Genomic DNA, 18,633 nt, shown 5'->3' on the forward strand with positions numbered 1-18,633 from the left:
GACCTTTTAGTGCTTTGTAGACCAGCAGTAAGATTTTAAACTCTATCCTTTGACTCACTAGAAGCCAGTGTAACGATTTCATGTAATACCGTCCAGTCTCCTGGTGTTTGTAAGGACTCTGGCAGCAGCATACGTGGACTGTCCTGACTTTTGGCCAAAAGGTTGAAACTAAACAGTTCTGACTGAAGGAAGAACATTTTTTGTATAAATGGAAGAGCTGCACTTGATTGTAATATTTGAATTGTGGACATAGTTGAAATCCACGGAGATTATCACGGCTTTCACTTGGCAGTGATGTCATTCCCGGCATCAGCAGGTAACAGAGCCCTATCAGGAGGCAGAAACTTACATCCAGCAGTTTAACATCTGGCATCAGCAGGTAACAGGTGGGCCCTATCAGAGACAATACCTTACATCCAGCAGTTCAACATCTGGGGTTCAGAGGTTCTCCTTTAGTCACATGTCCAGGATAATCCATCCTTTCTAAATCAGCAGAAATCCTGCAGACAAAACAGGATCTGGACCGAGACAGGAAAACAAAACCCAATAAGGAATCTCAAGTAGATGAGAAGGACAATCGATATAGTACAAGTCTGTTGCAATGTTCTGTCTGACTGCAACTGGTGCTGTTTTTCTAAAAAATAAACAACATATTTTCAGTTGATTCGGTGCTTTTTTCAGCGTGTGGGGCTTTTAAAGATAAAAAGAAAAATGTCAGGAATCAGGATCATGTCAGAGGCCCCGACAGAGACGGAATTTTTAGGGACTCGTGGAAATCACTGTTAGTTTGTGGATATAACGAGCTGACTAGAAGTTAACCAAATAAACAAAAATAACATTTACAGGACTGTCTCAGAAAATTAGAATATTGTGATTTTCTGTAATGCAATCACAAAAACAAAAATGTCATACATTCTGGATTCATTACAAATCAACTGAAATATTGCAAGCCTTTTATTATTTTAATATTGCTGATCATGGCTTACAGTTTAAGAAAACTCAAATATCCTATCTAAAAAAATTTGAATATTCTGGGAATCTTAATCTTAAACATTGTGACATTTTTGTTTTTGTTAATTGCATTACAGAAAATAAAGAACTTTATCACAATATTCTAATTTTCTGAGACTGTCCTGTAAAGCCACTTTAATAATAACTAAGATAATAAAGCCGACTAAACTAAAGGAATTAATTTTTCTTATTAATAGAAGTGTGAAACACAAGGGAAACTTTTCTCGATAAAAAAGAAAGAGGAATCAGGTCTGTTTGATAAAATACTCCAAGCAAAAACGTCTAAAACTTCTCACCAGTCAGGACTGGAGTAATTTAAATCAGGATAATGGGTGCAGGGTGTGTGGGGGGACCTGGGCGTCTGCAGAGTCTCTCCTCCAGGCCCTCAGACTGTCGTCCAGCTCAGAGCATCACTACAAATGTACACACGTCGTTTTAAGTGACGTAACAATATGAGTCCATCCTGCTGATTGCAGATGAAAAATATTAGGTTTAATGAAGAAAATTGCATCTCCCCCCTCAAACATGATTGTCAGTGGTTTGGTCCCGCTGGAGCCTAAAGTCCTCAAACCCCCACACACGCACTGGCCCCGGAATCAGGGTCTTTGTGTGAAACATCCCTGGGAGTGTCACAAGTGCCCCACCTCCAGTAAGTAGTTTTGCTGTTGTTTGTAGACAAAAAAATACTAAAAAAAGAAAAAAAGATATTAAAACATTATATGCACATTTTCAATTGATTTTTTGGGGTTTAATAGAAATGCCACATGTGCGTTAATGATAAACCTTCATCCAAATAAAGGTACAAGTTTATATTCACAAGCAAGTCTTTTAGATTTTATTGAGTTTAGAGACGGCTAAAAACTGCACGTTGTTTTTTCCTTTTTTTCTACTATTAACCATCATCAGCTTTTATTTTGGTTTTCCTTCAAGGAGGCACTTTTGTTGTTAATAAGGGATCAAATAGCTCATTTACATTTATTGCTAAAATTACGCAGCAGGACGCGGAGAAGTGCGAAAAAGCCCTAACACATGAATACTCGTGATTTCAGTCATATTTTTGTGTGCATTTGTGACACCAAAACCCCAGAAAATGGGGTCTGACGGTGCAAAGTATCAATGTTTGTGTTTTAGCAGGTTTTTTTTAGAACAATTTTGTGCATTAATTCATAGTGAAACATTTTTTAATCTGAAGGAAAACAGAACATTTAGTCATTAGGTGACTTTATTCATTTTAATGGAGTATTATGTAGTAAAACTTGTAGCAAACAGCTGTTGCTGACAAACTGAATTTCCTGAAATGTTGAGGAGCAATTGAACTTTTGCTGTAAAGTACAGCTCTGAGTACTTTTGTAACTTGTTATTATAAAATTAATATATTTAAGCGTCTTTGAGATCTTTTAAAATCGCTCTATAAATAAAATGTATTATTATTATTATTATTATTATTATTATTATTATTATTATTATTATTATTATTATATTCCAGATTCAAGTTCAACCATGCTAGTATTTTGTAGGTTTTTTGTCAGTCCAGGGCTGGAAGACCTCTCCCATCTCTCTGCAGGGAAACCATGCCCTTGATTTCTGGTGGCTCTTGCTCGGATGATGCTCAGTCTGCTTGTCCACGCGCAGCTGACCTGACGTGTGCAGATGTAACTCGTGATGAGAAGTTGTCTGAGAAGGTTGGCGTTGGTGATCACGGCTTATCTGCAAATGAAGGAAAAGAGGATGCACTGGATGCCGAAGAGAAATCACACAACGGAAGTGGAGAAAACGGCGAGCTGGAGGATGCAGAAGGATTGGTTGGTCATTTAAAGTGGATCCACCCGGATCTGCCCAGCAGATGCACCTGGAAGCTCGGCGCTCCGAATTCAGAGTCACCTCACAGCCACCCGCCGTGGTAGGAATCACATCTTAATCACACCCTAATCACACCCTGTATCACATCTTAATCACACCCTTATCACACCCTGATCCAGAGGTGGGTAGAGTAGCCAAAAATTGTACTCAAGTAAAAGTACTGTTACTTCAGAATAATATGACTCAAGTAGAAGTAAAAAGTAGTCATCCAAATAATTACTTGAGTAAAAGTAAAAAAGTACTTGCTGAAAAAACTACTCAAGTACTGAGTAACTGTTGAGTAACGTCTGATTTATTTTAACCATTCAAACAGACAAAAGTACAAAATAATCATCTTCAGGCAAATTAAATCAATCAAATAATAAAATAAATTAAAATTAATAAAAAATAAAAATAGCTTAAATTAAAATAATCTTAAAGTAAATTCAAGTACTTTAATAAATAATAAAATAAATGAAATAATAATAGAATAAAAAAAATAAATTAAGCACAAGTAGCACAAAATTTCAAGCCTTTGTACTTTTCTTTTTTAACCAGGCAGAACTAGAACAAGCCCATGAACTCATAGAAACTCTGTGTGTGTTTGAGTCTGTGTAAATGTAACAAAACATGCAAAAACAAACATTTTTCCAAAAGAATCACTCAGTGATGTCATGAGATTGACGCGTACGCGGATAAAAGGGATAAAAGAAAAGTAACAAGCTCAACGTAGCCTAATGTAGCGGAGTAAGAGGAACAGTTTCTTCTTCACAAATCTACTCAAGTAAAAGTAAAAAGTATAGTGATTCAAAACTACTCCTAAAAGTACAACATTTCCCAAAACTTACTCAAGCAAATGTAATGGAGTAAATGTAACTCGTTACTACCCACCTCTGCCCTGATCACAGCCTAGTGTTAAGAAGGCTGAAACTGCATCCTTGTCAAGAGACAGCTGGAATAACAAGCTGGGAAAACTCAGCCTTGATGCAAGACTGCAGACTAATCACCAAAATCTCTCTACACCTGGTTGTGGTGGACACAAACACTCTGGGTGTATTAGATGTAAGATGGATTTTCATTCAAGATGACCTAAAGAGTGTAGTGTGAGTTGGATCTTGTGATCCGTGTCTTCGAGATGTTAGAGGTAGTTTGTCCTTTTACAGCATGAACTAAAGTCAAACTTGAGGCCCAGACCTCTTTTTAACACGTAAACATCATCCACAAGATTAAAAGCTCTCTTATATTGTGCAGGGCCTCTGGCCAAAGCAGCTCTGATCGGGTAAGGAGTCATAAGATTCATTTTTATAACATTTTATATTTAAAATGTTTAAATATAAAACGATGAAAAGAAATCTGTTAATTATGTTGGTATAGCCTATCATAGATTAACATGAAAATAGCACCAGTATATACCCCTTTTTGCATTATTGCTATTACTATTTTTATATAACATAATGCAATGACAGTTTCTCTTTGTTTTCTTTTTATATATTTTCTTCACAGGATAGGCCGTAATAAGCCCTTGGCTTCAGCCTACTCTTTTTTTCGACATTTCTATTTATCTTTTATTTTTATTTGTGAAATGAACATGTAAATGTCTCAATGTATTCTGTCCAAAATAAACCATTCATTCATTCATTCATTCATTCATTCATTCATTCATTCATTCATTCATTCATTCATTCATTCATTCATTCATTCATTCATAAGAGCTGTGATGTCAAATATCCCGTGATGAAGGCTGTAGTCTGCTCTGCTGCTGGTGTATTTTATATCCTCTTCTCTCCATCGCAGCACCAAACCATCAGCCATCCTCCCCAACATCCTCGGTCACATCGGACACACGCCCCTGGTTCGCCTGAACAGAATCCCAAAGGAGTTTGGACTCAAGTGTGAAATCTGTGAGTGAAAACAGTAAAACCCGACACACCATCACAAGTTGAAACAAACAAACAAAAACTTTTCACATTATTGTAGTTGGCAGTTTAACTAGCGGCATGTTTTTGCAGAGGCTGACATAGTGTGCAGAAAAACTATTCAGGAATGTCAGAGGGTTTATTTATTTATTTATTTATTAGTGCAACATGATGCAATCGTGCATTAAAGGTCTCTGGGATGAAGAATGCTCACATCACAAATGGACTAATGGATCACACAGTCCACTTAACAACTACAACGGCAACTAATAGAAGTTATCGTTGGTATCATTTTAAGAGCAATTTCACGAGCAATATAAAAACCAAACAAACAAAACAATCAAAATACACTCATGGAGCTGTGACTTAAAATGAAAAACCACGTTTATCTGTCAAGAGCGAGCACCAAAGTTCTGCTTTCAGGTTGAAGCCAGAGCAGAAATGATAAACGTTGCAGTTCTTCGACTGAACACCAGGGGGCTCCAAAAATAAGTCACTCTTCACTGACCTTCCTGTGAAAATGTCCAACTCTGCAGCAAAAATGGTTAAAAAGTTTAACATAAACTAATCCAACTAAGTGTGACACAGCGCTCTTCAGACATCGTCATCCGAGGTTTGTCCCATTCTTCTGATACGCTCTGTAAGACTGAACAAAGTGCGCCTCTAGTGGGACAGAGTGGTATTACAAGATGTTTTGTTCCATCCCCAATCATTATTAGCATTAATGGTTAATTTGCAAAAACAGCAGATCTATATGCACCCAGGTCAAAGGTTATATTATCAAGTGACCTGGCATTAAAGGCCAGCGGGAAAATTAACAAACTGATCATCAAAAATCAGCAGCTCTTGAAGCAGAGTTAACATTTGTCTTCACTTTTCTCACATCCTCTTAAGTTTCCTGAAACCATGCACTTCTGGGTTTTCATTTTCATTCACCGTGCAGCATTAAGCAGTGGTACCAGGTTATCAGACAACATTTTGGAGCTGGATACTGCCGGAGGTCAAGGCGTTTTGGACCATAAAACCTTCTGGTTCTTCAGCGTGGACGGCATCATTATTGTTATGGTTGAAGTGCTGCAGCTACGACTGAAACCTGACGGTAAAAGGGCTTTGAGCGGAGCAGCATAAAGAAACAAACACCGCTCTGCTCTGGATATCACTCCACTGGTTGCTTTCATCCACAAACACAAATTATAAGTCTCCCATGCAGAAGTGGCAGGCTGACAGAAATACCGCATCCGTCAGGAACTGGAGGAGCGTTTATTTAGTCATCAGGCTGCAGTTCAAAAACAGCCACAGCGATGATATGGAAGCACTTTAGTGCATTTTCAGACTTTTGTTAGAAGGAAACTTCCTGAAAGGTCAAAACGGCTGCAGTAATCACAGTTGTCCTGCAGACAGTTACCACGGAGGGACTTCCTCTCAACACAGAAGATGATCTGAATGAATGTCCAACAGCAACTAAAATCAAGTTCTTACTTGAATAAACGCCAGAATGGGCAAATCCATCCTGTTCAGCGGGCTGAGGAAGGTGCTGCGTGGACGTATCTGCAGATTACAGAGAGAAGTCTCGACTAGGGCTGCAGCTATCCAATATTTTGGTGATCTATCCAATATTCCATCGATTAATCGAGTAATCGGATAAAACTTACTTTTGCTTTATTAAAGCCCAATTATAAATATACAATAGAAGACAAGAAAGAACACTTAATAAAAACAACCAATTTGTTTGTTTTATGAGAATAATTGACATTTATTTACATATTATGCAAACTAGTAAACTGTTTGTTAAATTTTCCAATAAAAATAAATACCGTACAATTATTTCAAACTTAAGATTTCCCAAGACATAAAAAAAAGAAGTAAAAAATATTCTTAACACTGCTTTTAAATTGTGCAACTTCACATTCAGAACCAAAACGTTTGAACAGAAATGCTTGGCTGTGGACCAGGAGTCGGAGCAAGAGTCTTACACCATGTGGACCAGACCTTCATTTTTAATTTAAAATGATCCCACATCTTTTTTCTCTTCTTCTTTCTCTTCCTCTTATTACTTTCGCTTTGCTGCATTTTCTCTTCGCTTTGCTGCGTTTTCTCATTGTCACTGTTGTCAGTCCCGGCCGGCGTCTAAACTGTTCACACACATTACTAAAAGCACGACACCGTCTTCTTCAGCTTCATAAGGGACACATGCGTGTTAACACGTAGTCACATTAAAAAGAAACCTGTGTTAAACGTGAAGTTTATTTATTTATTTTTAATTTTTCCTCAATCATTTTTTGTAATCAAGTTACTCGAAGTACTCGAGGAATCATTGCAGCCCTAGTCTCAACCACACAAGGACGCCCACCGTTCTCACCACCTTCTATAGAGGGGCCGTAGAGCCCTCCCATCTGGCAGAAGGTCCCGAAGCGTACGGTCTGCCTATTGTAACCAGTACTCGTGTTGTAAAAAAGAAATCAGGGGGGATGGTGGATTTTATCACATGGGGACAGATAATTTGTGCTGATTACAAATAATATAATATATTACAAATAATAGCACTGACCAAAACACCTGCAGAAATACTGCAGGAATGACATAGCAGCAGTTAAATGCAGCCTTCTGTAAGCTTTAAATATCCACTGGGCTTACATCAAAACACAACAATAAAGAACAGTTTTCTGAACTTATCAATATGACTCTGTCCTTCACAGGATAAGTAAAATGGATCACTGCAAAAACTCAAAATCTTAACAAGAATATTTGTCTTATTTCTAGTTGAAATGTCTCATTTTAGTAAAAAAAATCTCATTACACTTAAAACAAGACTCATCACTGGAAAAAACAACAATTTTCACCTGTTTCAAGTAGATTTTCACTTAAAATAATTAGAAAAATCTGCATGTGGAACAAGATTTTATTGCTTGTAATGAGAAGATAAATCTTGTCCCATTGGCAGATTTTTCCTACTTATTTCAAGTGAAAATTTACTTGAAACAGATGAAAATTGTCAAATAAGTTATTTTTCTGGTGTTATTTTTCTGGTGATGACTCTAAATGTTGAAATAGCAGTAAAACCACATTCATTGATGAAATGACATAAGGGATGGAAAGGGGGGATGGCAGTTTTACAGGGGGGATGATTTGGACCGTTTTTATTTCAGGGGGGGTGCCATCCCCCCTCATCCCCCCTCATCCCCCCTCAACTCCAGTACTGATTGTACCTGATGTAAATAATAATACAGTCACTTTACACCTTACACTTTATAATTATTCATTTTGCACTACACCAGCAGGTAGGATTTGGTTTATTGTTGTTGTTGACAGTTCTCTGGAAATGTTATTTCCTTGCACCTTGTGTACTGTGCGTATGGCTGGAATGACAGTAAACCCCTCTTGGATCTCTTGAATCTTGAATCTTGAATCTCTTTCAGTAGTTATTCCCACAGGTGAAAGTAATGTTGATACATCCTGCTCACCTGTTAAGATGGGAGTATCAAGTAGCGGCTCTGAGAGGCTGTTGGGGCTTTGTTGCAGGAGCCAGCGGCCTCCCATGGATGGATGGATGGATCAAAATAAAAGACTCGTTGTTCTTTGAGCTGACAGAGAAACCCCCAAACAATATGGATCTCCTCAGCAGCACCTTCCCCGCGCATCCTGGCTGGTTAAATTCTTAGCTCCGTTAACGTTTCAGAGCTCTGCACAGGACCAAAGTTCATCCAGGTCACCATAACATCAACTTTTGTACACAATATTGCGTTAACAGTGCTTCTTTTGGGGCGTTTAGTGGCCAAGTGTGAGTTCTTCAACGCGGGAGGAAGCATCAAAGACCGTATCGCCCTGCGGATGGTGGAGGACGCCGAGAGAGCGGGCGTCCTCCGACCAGGGGACGCCATCATCGAGCCCACCTCTGGGAACACAGGTGCGTCACATACGGCTGGTGTTGGTTTTACAGGGCGTGAGCGGGCTGTGAGCCTCCTCTCCCCCTAGGCTTGCCACCCGTCCCTTGAAATACGGAATTGTTACATAATTGGGAATCAAAAGTTGCGTTCCGTATTGAACCACTACAGACACATATTATGCTCTTATTTTTTGATGTAATAATATACAGGTGAAGGTCGAAAAATGTGAATATATTGCAAAACTACATTCGTAGTAAATTCAACTAAAGGTGAAACAAATATATTATTTCCCACTCCATTCAAAGTGAGATATTTCAAGCCTTTATTTGTTATAATTTTGATGATTATGGCTCACAGTTTATGAAAACCCCAAATAAATAAATCTAAAAAAATTAGAATATTTTATGAAATCAATAAATAATTCAATCATCAAAATTATAACAAATAAAGGTTAAACATATCTTGCTTTGCATGTAATGAGACTAAGTAATATATTAGTTTCACCTTTTAAGTTGAATTATTGAAATAAATGAACTTTTACACCATATTCTAATTTTCCGACCTTCACCTGTATTATATCCATTTGGCTGATGTGGACAAACATAGCATAGGAGCATAAGGCTATTTCAGTTGCTAGGATGGTTGGCTGTCTGTACAGTCATGTAAGTTCAAAGCTATTAAAGCACTTTAAATCAAAGCATTTCTATGCAGTTTAGAAGTTTTGGGGATGCCCCTTTTTTTTTGGCGCTGCTGAAATCGGGGCGTCCCTTATTTCTATTTCTGAAAGGTGGCAACCCTATCTCCCCTGCCTGCAGGTATCGGCCTCGCCCTCGTCGCTGCTATTAAAGGCTACCGCTGCATCATAGCGATGCCTGAGAAGATGAGCATGGAGAAGGCCAGTACCTCCGCTGATGAGCGCCCATTTTCAGAGGTCGACCAGCTTCTGCTGACTTTCGTTTTCGTCCTGCAGGTGGAACTGATGAGAGGTCTTGGGGCAGAAATCGTGCGCACGCCTGCGACCGCAGCTTTTGACTCGCCGCAGTCTCACATCCGTACGGCCTGGCGCCTGAAGAGCGAGATTCCCAACTCACACATCCTGGACCAGTATCGCAACGCCAGCAACCCCCTGGCCCACTACGACACCACCGCTGAGGAGATACTGGAGCAGTGTGACGGTTGGCACCACCATGCTTTCCTCTAACACCTATAAAACAAATAGAAACCCTATTTTCCTGTTACAGAAAAGAGCGTTAAGGATAATTAACAGATCTGACTATTATAAACCAACAAATAATCTCTTTATTAAATATAATACCTTAAAATTCCATGATATAGTAGAGCACAAAACTGTTTTAATTGCCTTTAAAGCCCAGCAGAAACTGCTTCCAAACTACATTCAGGATTTGTTCCAGATAAAAGAAACCCGCTATGACCTGAGGGGGAAACTCATGTTTGAGATGACGACAGCAAGAACTAATATTAAAAAGAGATGTACGTCAATTAAGGCTAGAGAAATTTGGAATAGTTGTAATAACAACCTAAAAATGTGTAGTTCTATCTTCAAGTTTAAGGAAATGTTAAAAGAAAATACTGTAAATAAATATAAAACACTATGAATATAGAGTATACTATCGGGAACATTCTAGAATGTGAAACGTCAATTTTATATTTTGTCTTACTTATTTTTGTCTTTTTATGTATTGTTTGTTTCAACGGAGTAATGCTGATGTCTTATATTTAAGCTGATCATAAGAAAAAAAGGGTACTAGGCACTATAAGCTACGGCTTCAGCCTACACCTTTTCGGCAAAGGAAATGTTGTCTTAAAGTTAAGAAAAAAGTCAAGAACAAATTTGAGAACTTTTATTTCAAGAATACCATTTATTCTTAAGTTTTTTCTTAAGAAGAAACTTAAGAAGAAAATTGAGAAAATACTTAAGAACTTTTTTGGAGAATATGACTTCTTCTCTTTTTTGTTCTTAAGACTGAACTTAAGAAAAAAAATTACACTTAAGAAGATTTTTTTTCTTAAGAGTGTTTTGTGAATCCGGCCCCTGATTTCATGTTAAAATACGCAGTTTCCTTTGAAGGAGTATTTGCAAACGTAATAACTCAAGGAGCTCTTGTTAGGCTCAGGTATGGATCTGTGGTCACTGAAGACCTACGGGGTAAACGTTGCCTGGTTTGAGCTTGTTTTTCCTGCCAGGTAAACTGGACATGTTGGTGGCCGGAGCCGGCACCGGCGGCACGGTCACGGGTCTCGCCCGTAAGCTGAAGGAGAAGTGCCCCGACATCAAGGCAAGGTTCCTCGGGTCTGAATGTGCACATGCGCTGCAGAATCAGACATATTTAACCCCGCTTGTGTTGCTTGTAGATAGTCTGCGTTGAGCCCGAGGGCTCTCTTCTGGCAGACTCTGCAGCCAAGGATGTGAAAACTGTGTACGAGGTGGAGGGCATCGGATACGACTTCATCCCCACCGTGCTGGACAGATCGGTGAGTGCTCCTCTGCATCCGTGTGTTTGCACAAGATCAGTTTAACACTTGTGCTGTCTTTGGGTCAAAATGACCTAATTCTCCTATCCTTCTTTCCTCCTGCTCTCTCCTTCCTTCCTTCCTTCCTTCCTTCCTTCCTTCCTTCCTTCCTTCCTTCCTTCCTTCCTTCCTTCCTTCCTTCCTTCCTTCCTTCCTTCCTTCCTTCCTTCCTTCCTTCCTTCCTTCCTTCCTCTTGCTCTCTCCTTCCTTCTTCCCTTCCTCTTTTCTTCCTTCCTTCCTTCCTTATTTCCTCCCTTCCTTATTTTCTCCCTCCTTCCTTCCTTCCTTCCTTCCTTCCTTCCTTCCTTCCTTCCTTCCTTCCTTCCTTCCTTCCTTCCTTCCTTCCTTCCTTCCTTCTTTCCTTCCTTCTTTCCTTATTTCCTCCCTTCCTTATTTTCTCCCTTCCTTCTTTCCTTCCTTCCTTCCTTCCTTCCTTCCTTCCTTCCTTCCTTCTTTCCTCCTGCTCTCTCCTTCCTTCTTCCCTTCCTCTTTTCTTCCTTCCTTCCTTCCTTCCTTCCTTCCTTCCTTCCTTCCTTCCTTCCTTCCTTCCTTCCTTCTTTCCTCCTGCTCTCTCCTTCCTTCTTCCCTTCCTCTTTTCTTCCTTCCTTCCTTCCTTCCTTCCTTCCTTCCTTCCTTCCTTCTTCCCCTCCTCTTCCTTCCTTCCTTCCTTCCTTCCTTCCTTCCTTCCTTCCTTCCTTCCTTCCTTCCTTCTTTCCTCCCTTCCTCCTTCCTTGACCCGAAGACAGAACAAGGGTTAACTAAACTGCTGCACTGTTTCCTGCTAACTTCCTGCAGCTTGCTGACACGTGGTACACGGCTACGGACGTGGAGACGTTCACCATGTCACGCAAGCTCATCAGAGAGGAGGGCCTTCTCTGCGGTGAGCTTACGTCACCAAATCACGCCGCTCAGGTCGTTTAGGTCGTTATTTCTCTCTGATTACGTGCTGAGCGGTTTGCTTGTTTGGCTGCAGGCGGCAGCTCTGGCTCGGCCATGGCAGCAGCGGTGAAGGTGGCCCGGCAGCTAGAGGAAGGGCAGCGGTGTGTGGTGATCCTGCCCGACTCCGTCCGCAACTACATGTAAGAAGCCGCGAGCACGACGCTGTGACATCATCGTGGGCTCCCTGACGTGGGTTTCCTGACTATCACACTGATGAAGTCATTAGTCACCTGCATGTGGAAAATTATCCATTTGGTAAAATTTTGATCATTTTAGTTCCAAAAATGTTTTTAAATTTAAAAACAGTATTTCCGTTACTGTAGCAAGATGAGTGTAAGAGTCATTGTCTTTTCATTACTTACCCTGCGTTCACACTGAAAGCGTCACGGGCGTCATAGGCGGCCGGCTGCCATTCATTGTCTATGAAAACGCGCGTCGAGAAGCAGCGGGAGCAGCGCGTCAATTTGAAGTTGAAAAATCTGAACTTTATGCAAATGAGCAGCGGCGACGCCGAGGCAGCGTCCAATCACAGACCGGGATTCCCGAAGCGAGAAGCCTCAATGCAGATTGAACTTTCAAGTACACAAACGTACAATCATTCACATGTGTACAGGAGCAGAGCTGTGCACTAACAAACTTATTTTATCAGGAATTAATATATTTCATCCAGCAAACTGACATTTTTGCTGATTTGACTGCCGTTTTTACCTGAACTGCTCACGTGAAACACGTATCTGATGGGTGAGGAACTGGATGGTCCCAACGATTTTATTTGCTACATTGATCCAATGAAAAATAATTAAAAACCGTGCTTATTAATCACAAAACACAGGTTAAACATCATGACCAAATCCGCTTCGACCCGGTGTGTCAGTATCAGCGCAGACAGACTGCAGCTTCGCCTGAATTATGGTTCTGCGTTAAATTGACGGCGTAGCCGACGGCGTAGGGTCGCGGTGCGGTGTGCGTCGCCGCGTACCCTACGCCGTCGGTTCTGTGTTGGTGTGACGCGGAACCATAAATCAGCCTAGGCGGATTTATGGTTCACCGGGATAAGGGCTCGCTCGCGATTGATGTTGGTCCGCGGACCAAACTTGTTAAGGAGTATCAAACTCACTCTTATCTACGTGGAAATAACGCTAAAATATAAAGAAAGCGTCCCAAAGTGTGATCTATGGTGAAATAGGAAACTGAAGATGTGTACGCTATATATGTAGGCTGTTCCCACTGTTCCCTCCAGTTCTGCAGCAGCTTTAGCCCCGCCCACTGCAGGCGTCGACAGTACGTGCCGCTTTCACCTCCACTCTGCCTTCTGGCAGAAATCACATCTATACTTCACACATTTACAAAACTCTGCTGCACCTCAGAGCGGACGGTTCCAGGTGGAAATAAATGGAAATGAATAGCAAGCGACAAACTTAACTTTCCCCTTTTTGAAAGCATCTAATACAAGCTGATTACTTATATACTATATATACTGTGTGTATATATATACATATATATATGAATAGAGGACATACTTCTGTGATTGTCTAACAGCGTCCACGCCAGCCTACAACCACCTCTGGGACTTTTTACTCAACTTTTTCCTCTCCAAAGGCTTTTGAACGTGACCTACGAAGGCAGATCTTGAGGACGTGAATGAATCACAGAACCTGTTTCAGAAGTGGCATTTAAAGTTAACATTTGTTTAATGAACAACAAAGTGACACCACGAGACCCAAAATGTCTACAGTTTCTTTTGGTTGCAAACTGCAACGTTGCCACAAGGTGGCACTAAAATCAGCACACATCTACTTAAAGACAAAAAAAAAGATGCAAATATGTCTGTCAAGCACGTTGATGCTCTGAATCAAATGTTAACAAATTTAAGTTTAATCCTGTGCTGGCTTACTGTGCTGGAACCAAACAGCTCACTAGAGGCGAGGTCATGATAACAAGTTATAACTCTGAAATGAGTTGTATTTACTAAGATCAATATCGCATTGTGTCATTCTGACTTGTTAATCATCACTACACACAAAATCGTTAACTTTGTGGTGTGTCAAATATGAAACTTTAACCTGATTGAACTTATTCCACTTTATTTTTATGATAGTAATCCATTAGTTTACAAGAAAAAAAGTACTGAAGAAAATCTTTAATTTTGGTGGAATTTTTTAATGATAATCCATGAAGCAGTAGAGATGTTTTGATCTGGACATAACCGTCACCGTCCAAACCTAACCTAACGGGACAGACCGGAGAGACGGCAGCGATTACCAGCTGAGGGTTTGTTGTCACTCATCCATCTGGAGGAGGCCCCTCCCAGAAAATCTCTGATCATCTGTCTCTGATAATCTATCAGGCGTGAGCTTCAACCGATCTATAGTATATCGATAGCAACAAGAGGGTTACTGGTTTGAATCCCACCCAGAGCCTCTCTGTGAGGGGTTTGTATCATAGACATATATACGTAGACGCCTCATGACATGCTGGAACCTAATCCAGTGTCGCCGCCATATTGGATGGGTCTCCTCACTCCAGGCTAAATTAACTACACTGGAGTTACAGAGTGCCAGCAGATGCAAGAAGCTGCAAAACAGTTCTTTTTCAAGGGTTTTAGCTCCCCAGCCCCATTTCAAGCCTAACAGGGTAGTATAAGACCCCGGAATGACCTGGATTTATTTTTATAAATATATTTATTGAGGGCAATAAGAGAGAAAAAAAAAGATTTACAATAATAATAGAAATATCAATATTTTGCCCTTTTTTTTAACTTTTCAAAAACAATAATTAAATAAAAATAAATAAATATTATTAATAAGACAGAAAGAAAAAATAAATAAATATAAATAAATAAATAAATACAACACACCCCTCTCCCCTTCAAATAAATTCAAATGAACAATCAAACTTGTTTCTTTATTAAGATATAAAATTAGTTAATTTATACATTTATCAATATGCCATACCATATGTCTTTGTTAAAGAGCATAATACAAAGTCTTTCAGCATAAAAGTACGTATTTTTAATGTGTGACAGTGTCCTGTATCATAACTAAATCTCTGCCGTTTGTAACAAACCAAACCGTGTGAAAATCGGGTAAAAATTCAGGGAGTTAGGGATCATTGTAGTCGGGGATAAAACCTTCCTCAGTAGAAATAAATGCACTGGGTGCGCATTGGAGACCCATCCAAGATGGCGGCCACGCTGAACGTCAGCTCCAATAGGCAGCATCAGTCTATGAGGCGTCTACGTATATATGTCTATGGTTTGTATGTTCTGACTGGAATAAGAGAGTATATAAGAGTGCACGTGAATCTATAATCTGGGGAAGATGACATTTTGTATTTATAAGAGACAACTGGACATAAACGGTAACTTCTTCCAGACTTTGTCACTCGTGTTCAAACCGTTTGATTTTACTTCCAGGTCAAAGTTTCTGAGGGACGAGTGGATGCAGGAGAAGGGTTTCCTCGGCCCGGAGGCGCCACTGGACTCCAAACCCTGGTATCAAAATAAATCAATAAAAACTAGTGAACCTTGTCAAGCGTCCAGGTGAGTTTCAGCGTGTGTCTCTCTCTCCTGAAGGTGGTGGAACCAGACGGTCCAGAGTTTACACCTGTCCGACCCCCTCACCGTGTCACCGGACCTGTCCTGCCAGAAGACAGTCGAGGTCCTGAGAGAAAAGGCCTTCGATCAGGCTCCTGTGGTTGATGAGTGGGGGTACTGCCTTTTTTTTTACTTCAAAATTTATATAAAAACAAGTGAACTTACTGTTTGGATGTCAGGTGGTTTACGTTTTAACTCCTAGCAGCGAGAATTGGTTCAGAAGCTGAAGTTAGTGTCAGAAAAGTATCTCAAATCTCATCAAAGTTCGTTTGACTTTGTCGGTATTTACTGAAAGAAAAGCACTTTTATTTGAAACTTGTCCAACCCAGATCTTAAAATGCACCACAGGTGTCAAGTAACGAAGTACAAATACTTTGTTACCTTACTTAAGTAGAAATTTTGGTTATCTATACTTCACTGGAGTAATTATTTTTCAGATGACTTTTTACTTTTACTCCTTACATTTTAAAAACATTATTTCATCATTATTTCATTTCGGCCTTAAAAAAAAACTATCCAGTTAAATTGCTCCATCCGGATAGAGTGAATTTGGTTGTTTCAGATGTTCTTGTCCAGTTTTGTCTTACATCCGTTCCCTCAGATTCCTGCAACTAAACTTGGATGTACATTCCAATAAAGGTTAGGATAAATGATAACATGCCTCTGAAGTTTGACTTTTTGCACCATTACAATACTTATAGGCAACTAGTCATCATATCTCCTGCTCTCTGAAACACATGTTAATGCTCAATAGTACACATATATGGTTCTTTAATATATTTGCATTATACTAAGATGCATTCATTTTCAATGGCTTTTGTCCTTAATGGCTTTTTTCCCCCTTACATTACTTTTACTTTTATACTTTAAGTAGTTTTGAAACCAGTACTTTTATACTTTTACTTGAGTAAAAAACTTGAGTTGATACTTCAACTTCTACAGGAGTATTTTTAAACTCTAGTATCTATACTTCTACCTGAGTAATGAATGTGAATACTTTTGACACCTCTGAAATGCACAATGTGACCGTGATTGTTGACAGTTTTCTTGTGTGGTTGCAGGGCGATCCTGGGGATAGTTACTTTGGGGACTGTTCTGTCCTCTGTGCTGGATGGGAAGGTCAAACCTTCAGAAGCCGTCGGCTCGGTGCTCTGCAAGGACTTCAGGAAGGTCAGTGAGTCACTGGAGAGCTGTACATGGCAACACGGCAACAAGTTACTGTCAGTAACAGCGATGGCTTTGTCTTTCAGGTGCAGCTGACAGACCACCTGGGCACCTTGTCCTGCATCCTCAAAACACACAACTGTGCCCTCGTCGTGCATGATCCCATCAAGCGTAAGAAACTGTATTTCCTAGTGATTTCTAGCTACTGTTTGCTCAAAGTTTAAATTGGGTCCTTCATCTCCACTTAAGCACTTTTAACACTATGTTTTAAAGCAGACAAAAATGTTGATATACTATTTTAAAATGACCAAAATCTGGTAAACTTTATCATCATTGGTGCAAAACCACGTTAGATTGGAGTTGTCTTTTCTCGAATTGGAACCAATTCCAATATTTTCAGCTGTCTACTTATTTATTCATATTGGTAATATAAAAGCTAATTAACTGAAAATGAAAACTTCAAAGATAACAGAGTGAAGATAACATCTTTTAACTATGATTTAAATCCTGGTGTAGTATAGTTTGTCCACCAGACGGCGCTGCGGCACCTTTTTTACTCCTCAAACTACACAATGAAAACTTTAATAGATTTTGTTGTTCAAATACATATTTTAAGTGAAAATAAATCATGTTTATTTTAAAATTGGATCACTATGTCTTGGTGACTCTAAAGAGCACGCATTAGAAGTGTTAGAAAAATCTGTTCATGTTTTGTATTTCTGTAAGTAAACAATATATCAGCTGATATATCTGAATATCGTATTTCACCAAATATCGCGATTGTCCGCAGAAATATATGTAGCTCGAAAATTAATTATTTTTGTAAATTCTGCATTTTATAGATTTACAGGACTGTCTCAGAAAATTAGAATATTGTGATAAAGTCCTTTATTTTCTGTAATGCAAAAATGTCATACATTCTGGATTCATTACAAATCAACTGAAATATTGCAAGCCTTTTATTATTTTAATATTGCTGATCATGGCTTACAGCTTAAGAAAACTCAAATATCCTATCTCAAAAAATTAGAATATTCTGGGAATCTTAATCTTAAACTGTAAACCATAATCAGCAATATTAAAATAATAAAAGGCTTGCAATATTTCAGTTGATTTGTAATGAATCCAGAATGTATGACATTTTTGTTTTTTTTAATTGCATTACAGAAAATAAAGAACTTTATCACAATATTCAAATTTTCTGAGACAGTCCTGTATATTATAGATTTTACTAGAAAGACGCGACACGTGACCTTAAACTGATGAAAGAGCTTCTGTTTGGAGCGTCACCGTGACTCCAGCTTGTGTTTGTGCAGATGAGGGCGACGGCTCGGCTCGCTCCAGGCAGAGGGTGTTTGGCGTCGCGACCGCCGTCGACCTCTACAGCTACGTCACCTCATGTGAGCGGCAGGATCCCTCTGCGTCCGACAGCTCGCTCGTGTCTCCGTCCTGCTGATGACGGGGTCAAGACCAGCCGAACCGCTCAGAGCCCATGCTGCTCACTTAGATCCTATTGATCTCGTCAATAAGGTCAATCAAATACTTTCAAATTAGACACTGCGCTAAAGCTTTGTTTCCAGTTTTTCCGTCCTCTCCGCCGACTCTACAGTGGGCGGTGCTTTTAAACCATGATCCACTTCAAAAATCACTGATCTCTAAGGTTTACAATGACCTTCTGTCTTTCGATCTCTCTCCAGTTACTAAAGTCAGGGCTGTCTGGGAAGATGAACTGGATCTAAACTTGGAGGATGAC

The 18,633-nt window shown here is 39.6% G+C and overlaps 1 protein-coding gene across 1 annotated transcript; it reads left to right on the plus strand.

Annotated features, from left to right (window-relative positions):
• Nucleotides 1-1,536: 1,536 nt before the first annotated feature.
• Nucleotides 1,537-18,336, plus strand: cbsb (cystathionine beta-synthase b). Its single transcript, XM_061722890.1, has 15 exons — nucleotides 1,537-1,660; nucleotides 2,644-2,911; nucleotides 4,645-4,751; nucleotides 8,536-8,670; nucleotides 9,466-9,545; nucleotides 9,621-9,825; nucleotides 10,856-10,947; nucleotides 11,024-11,143; nucleotides 11,978-12,062; nucleotides 12,156-12,261; nucleotides 15,537-15,614; nucleotides 15,696-15,830; nucleotides 16,778-16,886; nucleotides 16,967-17,051; nucleotides 18,197-18,336. Exons 1-15 carry the CDS (start codon nucleotides 1,537-1,539, stop codon nucleotides 18,334-18,336), a joined length of 1,869 nt encoding a protein of 622 aa, XP_061578874.1.
• The last annotated feature ends 297 nt before the right edge of the window (nucleotides 18,337-18,633 follow it).

This window comes from Cololabis saira, chromosome 6 (assembly GCF_033807715.1).
Source record: "Cololabis saira isolate AMF1-May2022 chromosome 6, fColSai1.1, whole genome shotgun sequence".
In the NCBI taxonomy this organism is placed as follows: Eukaryota; Metazoa; Chordata; class Actinopteri; order Beloniformes; family Belonidae; genus Cololabis; species Cololabis saira.

Coding starts and splice junctions, on each gene's coding strand:
- cbsb (XM_061722890.1), top strand. CDS start 1,537: ATGATTGTCAGTGGTTTGGTCCCGCTGGAGCCTAAAGTCCTCAAACCC. Junction 1,661..2,643: donor TCACAAGTGCCCCACCTCCA/GTAAGTAGTTTT, acceptor GTCCACGCGCAG/CTGACCTGACGTGTGCAGAT. Junction 15,831..16,777: donor CCTGTGGTTGATGAGTGGGG/GTACTGCCTTTT, acceptor GTGTGGTTGCAG/GGCGATCCTGGGGATAGTTA.